Below are 5580 nucleotides of genomic sequence, written 5' to 3' on the forward strand. Positions count from 1 at the left end.
CAGCCTCTGAAGGGCTCCAACAGCCCCACAGCTGCCTCGCTATCCTCTTGACGATGTAGAAACAAATTCATAGGGATGGCTGTCAAAATGTAGGACACTCGATTCCTAATTTAATTTTTTAATTGTATCATCTCTTAGGCCAGCTCCCAATTAAATGAATTGTACGGGATTATTTGTGCAAAATCTTCAAGAAAAAAAAAATAATAATTTGCTTTCTACAGTGTACTGCACCTTATGAATAAGACGTCTACGGAATGAAGTTCATCTCTTCAAGTACTTTGTACAAAGATAACACAGACACAGACTCAAAAGGGTCTGAGATTTGCAAGTATCCTTATAACCTCAGCACTTCTGCAATAAAGCAATTGCTCTCGACGATTCAGTCTGCCCAAAGCGATTACAATTTCAGTTCATGAAAATCATCAGCAACATCAAAGTTCTAGCATTTGCATGATAAATCAGGTGAATTAAAGTAGATTAGTAGACACAAAGCAAACTATTTCACAGAGGCTGCAGTGCAAGTTCATTTAAGCTAGACAGAGAAATCATGCTACACAAACGAATTTAATGCTTTGATAATTTTTCCCTTGCAAACCCCATGAAAGCAGCTGAGGGATCACCATAAGTCAGTTCCATAAATTATTCTGAAGTATCTCTTCTTAAAGGAATTTTAAAGCTAGTTAATTTTTGCCCAAAGAGTTGGCTTAGCAGGTTGTTCTGGGACTCGGCAGTGCGGTAGCTAGCTGAGCTGGCCGGCTTGGCACCCCGGGGCAAGGAACCACGTGGGGATGGCTCCGGCCCCTTAGCCAACACTTGGTGAAGGCTCTTGCCCAGAATGGCCTTCCTGCGTTTCATATCCCCATTGGCGTGGCGGAGCATCCCCTTCTTCTGATTGTAAGTGTCCAAAACCATCTTCTTCAGCTGGGTGCCCTTTTTGGGCTTGGGTACCAGCTTATTGCAGTGCGTCTCCCTCCTCCCAGGGGAGAGTGCAGGAGCTTCAGCATTACTCCATCCGGTGCGTTTGAGCTCAGCAGTGCTCTCGCTCCTCCCCGGGCATGGGGTCCGGGCCTTTTTCTTTTTCCCATCTCCCTCCATGTTCTCCCGGGAGCAGGAGCTGCCCCGGTGGCTCAAGGACTTGTGCTCTTTCCTCCTCTTGGGGTGAAGCTTGCCAGCAGCTTTGCTCAGCTCTGTGTGGCCGTGTTTCACAGAGTTGCTGGCTGCCTCCCCTCTGGTCTGGTGGCTGGTGGATTTGCTTGAGTTGCCACCTTGGTCCTTCGCATTAGTGCTACTGTCCTTAGTCTCAAGCATGGTTTTCTTCCCCGAGATGGGTTGCTGACCCTCCTCGGTGGTGCTGCCAGGGCTGCCCATGGCAGCCTCGCTGTTGTACTGGCTACCTGTGGGCTTCTTCTGTCGGGATGAATCTTTGGCAGCCCTGTCCAGTGTGGGTGATGCTGTCTTGTCCTTCAGGGGCAAGGAGTGGTGGGCAGCTTCTGGAGAGGTGGCCTTAGATGGACCTTCCCAAGAAGAAGAGGCATCACTGGTACTGGAGTTGCCCCATCTGTGTGTCTCCTTGGCTGGTGGAGACTCTGCCTCCAGGGAAGGAAGCTCTGAAGCCTTCTCGTCAAGCTGGAGAAATGGAATCCCATCCACAGCATCAGTGGCTGCACTGGGATTTTCCAGGACATCCACTATATATTCATCTTTGTTGCCCACACATGTTCTTTTATGTGCTTTGTCATAGTCATGTTTCTCACTCAGGTGTGAAGGAGAGAGCTTTTGGTCTGTGGCCTGGTTACAAGCCAGCCCTGCAAGGTCAATGGTAAACTCGGGTGAGTCCAAGAAAGGAAGGGGTTTCTCATCAAACGCTCCTTTCTCCAGCTCCTCAATAGACAGGGCAGTGATATGGCTCAGCTCCGGGCTGCTCACTGCAGCCTGAGACAAAGATGGAGACAGGCAGTGTGGTGGAGGCAGCGTGTCAAACTGGGATTTCTCCATCTCTTCCAGGAGGTCAGAGAAGTCACTCACCAGGTCTTCTGTCTTCATAGAAGGTTGGGGTGCTCCTGGATCACCAGGTGATGTAGGGAAGGAGTCAGTGGGAGCCTGCAGGCTGGGGCTTGCAGCCTTTACCAGCTGAAGGTCACTAGCATGGTCAAGGTGGACTGGTGAGGTGCATGGGAGTGAGCTTCCATGGTGAGAAACCTTCCTCTTCTTGCTTGGTGGCATGCCTTCGTGCAGGGAGCCATCCTCTTTCGCCTTGTCCCTGCCCTCCCTGGAGGCAATGCCAGGCCTCATAACCCCTCTGAATTTGAAAGTCTTGTTGCTTCCCGCCAGGTGCTTCTCCATGTGCCGGTCATACTGCTCTTTCTTGGAGAAGGTGTAGTTGCACATGCTGCAGATGAAGGACTTCTTGATAACATGCATGACGTCTGCGCAGAGCTCGCAGGCATACAGGGTGGTGTGCTTGATCTCCTGCTCCTCCACTATGCCGTGCTCCTGGCTGAGGTGGTTTCGAAGCTCTTTGGTCTCCTGGTAGAACATCGGACACTTGTGGCACAAGTAAATCTTCTGTAAACTGTGCACGACCAAGTGCCGCTGGAGCTTGAAGGGTTTGGGGAACTGTTTGCCACAGTGATGACAGTCCCTGGAAGGATCCTTGCAGTCTGGGTGCATGGGGACAGATTTTGGGGTGCCTTCGCTTTTTGCCGTGTGCTCTGGAGATGGACTAGATGATGCTTTAGATGAGCTGGGTGCAAGTGGCTTCAGCTTGACGTTGCTTTCCAAAGGGTCTTTCATTGCTTTGGCCTCCTGCTCGAGGGGCAGCTCCTTGGGGCTCTTGCTCTCCTTGCTAACCACATGTTTGCTGCTGGGGTCGGCATGGCGGGATGACCTGCCGGGCTTCCGATACATGATGGTGTTGAGGAAGTGGGTGACAGCAGCATTGTCCTCACTGAAGCAGGCTGGCAGGCCCATCACGGACTTCTGCGCTTGCCCCTTGCGAGCGAACTGGGTGGCGTGCTCCCGGAGATGCTCATTGTACATCCACACATCTGAGATCTCCTTCAGGCACATGCCGCAAGCCCACAGACCAGCTTTGTTTTTGGCATGCTTCTCCTTCAGATGGTCCCTCAGCTGCTCCCGGGAGCTGAATTTGCGCTGGACACACATGTAGCATGTAGGTGGAGGGGAAGGGTTATGGGAGAGCTTGTGGAAGTCCAGTTCCCCCAACGTCAGGAACCACTGGAAGCAGACTTTGCATTTGTACTGCTTGTCTTTGGTCTTGATGGTCATCTCACTGCGGTTCTTCCCTGGTTTCCCATCTTCTTGCTTACTTCTGTGCTTGCTGGGCTGGCCTGGCTTTGGCTTGAAACTCTCAGCATTGTCCTCCCCATGGCCAGGAAGATCTTCACAAGAGCTGTAGAAGCACATGTCTCTCATTTTCAGCTTTGAATTCAGCATCTCAATGTCGATGGTATGAAATTCGGGAGAGCCTGAATCTTCATTAGCCTTGTCATAAGGCTCCTCTGCCAGGCTGGGGGGCTCAGAGCTCACTTCTCTGAGCGAGTGCTCATCCTCAAGGTCCATCAGAGGCTCAAACATGTCCTCAGCAGAGAGGCTTTCTCCCTCTTTCTCCAGACTCCCCCAGATGTTCAAACTGGGGACGTTGTCTTGGCCATTTTGGCACAAGAAGGTTAGCATGTTGTCTTCCAGGTCAATGTCCTCCTTTCTCTGGTCAGTCTTCTCATGGTCTAACCTTGGCGCAACGCCGTTAGATCCACTGGAAGCAGCATCTCCACTCTTCACCTTGCTGCTGTGACACATGTTCAGCATTAAAGCGTCGTCAACAGAGATGGTTTCGTAATCACAAGTGTCCTCCCTGGTGACACAGAAAGAGCTGGTTTCTCTGAGATCAGAAGCTAATCGCATGGAGAAGAGGTCGATTGCACCTGATGGCTGGAGGTTCACCTCTGTGGTGGGCTTGGGTTTCTTGCTGCGCTTCCCATACACACGTGTGCACTTCCTTCGAACAAACTGGTCATCTCGTGGAAACAGTTGGGAGAATGTGGATTCATCATCAAACAGGCTTTGGAGGTCCGAGACAGCCATGCTCTCCATGCCATGCTTGCTGCCCGGTGCCACGTCTGCCTTCGCCCATTGCTTTGGCTCTGCAGGAGGAGGGCTGGTCTGTGGCATGGTCTGCAGAGCGCCTTGCCCAGGAACCTGTTGGGTGGTTTCTGAATCACATGCCTCCAGCAGCAAATCCCCTTCAGCGGGAGCTGTGGGACCCTGCAGGGCACCACTCTGGCTCCCAGAGCTGCTGCCTACCACAGCACTGTCTCCTGTCTCAGCATCCATCTCCTCTGTGCCAACAGCACCATGATGCTGCTCTTTGCCTACCTTACCCAATCCCTTTACCACTTGCTGCACAAACCCGCTAACCCATCTCTTGCAAGCCTGCATGTCCTCCACTCCATTTGGATCTTCCACATCCCCAGGACAGGTTACCATGCCTGTTATTGAATCCTTGCTGATCATCTCCTTTGAAGACACCATCCTGTCACCCAGGTCGTCTGCAAGCTCAGCTGCACGAGAGGACTGTTCGGCTTTTTGAGAGTGCTGTGTTGAGTTGGACCTATTTTGCTCCTCTGTGGTGATGCAACCACCTGGCTCATGCAAGTCCTCCATGATCTTGGGCAGACTGGAGATCAGGACAGCAGCAGGAGGACTTGCACTCTTCTCCATCTCACATGGACCATCGGGCTCATTTCTGCTGGGAAATACCTTTGCTTTCCTTCGCCTCACTTTCCTGTTTAGCTTCTTTTCAGAATTGCCATTCACCTCTTCAGGTTCTTTGCTTTGGCTCCTTCTGCCCTTTTCTCCCTTCCTGCCTTGCTGTCCTGAGTCCAGCTGCCCAGCTGCTGCCTCGCCTGCTCCCCTCGTCTCTGAGCGCGATACCTTTGCCTTCATCTCCCTCTGCAGAACACGCGTGCGATGCAGCTCCTGGGACATCTCAAAGGAGATCACACTGAGGTCACTGAGCACTCTGCTGACCACTTCTTGCATCTGTGAACTGGGCTCTTTCTCCAGGTCTGGGTATATTTTCTTGGGGTTCTGTTCAGTGTTGTTTGTTGGCATCTGTGTGCTGTCGGTTTTGTCTTTGGTCAAAGATTTCAGGCTCCTCCTGGGCACCTTTTGGGCTGCTTTCGATGTGTTGTCTGGAGGAATCAAAGTGGACCTGGCAGTCTTGCTGGGCTGTGGCACTCCACCATTCTTCACCTGGTGCTTGACAGCTTTGTGCCTGGTCAGCCCGGGCTTGGACCGGAAAGTAGCTGAACAAATGTCACAGGTCACTGGGAGCCCATTTGGCTTCTTTTCTTTGTGAAGTTCATTCTGGGGAGGTTTTGGAGTACTGTTAGGTGCATTGCCCTCTCCTTGGCCCATACTGGTTAACACACAGCTCTCAGCTTCTCCAGTCTCATCGCTTTTTGGTTTCTCCCCTTTTAAACTCTTTCCTCCACTCTCTGTGGTTTTGGAAAGACCAAGACTCATTTCTGCTGAAAACTCATGGCCGTTTAATTCAGC

The 5580-nt window shown here is 51.6% G+C and overlaps 1 protein-coding gene across 1 annotated transcript in view; it reads right to left on the minus strand.

Moving 5' to 3' along the window:
• Positions 1–639: 639 nt before the first annotated feature.
• ZNF469 (zinc finger protein 469) overlaps positions 640–5580 on the minus strand; it is a 12768-nt gene continuing 7827 nt past the window's right edge. Inside the window, 1 exon segment of the mRNA XM_010010789.1 lies at positions 640–5580. This exon segment is cut by the window's right edge and continues 18 nt beyond it. Within this exon segment, the coding sequence (XP_010009091.1) occupies positions 640–5580 (4941 nt within the window).

The sequence above is a fragment of the Nestor notabilis genome, unplaced genomic scaffold (assembly GCF_000696875.1).
Source record: "Nestor notabilis isolate BGI_N333 unplaced genomic scaffold, ASM69687v1 scaffold13903, whole genome shotgun sequence".
Lineage (NCBI taxonomy): Eukaryota > Metazoa > Chordata > Aves > Psittaciformes > Psittacidae > Nestor > Nestor notabilis.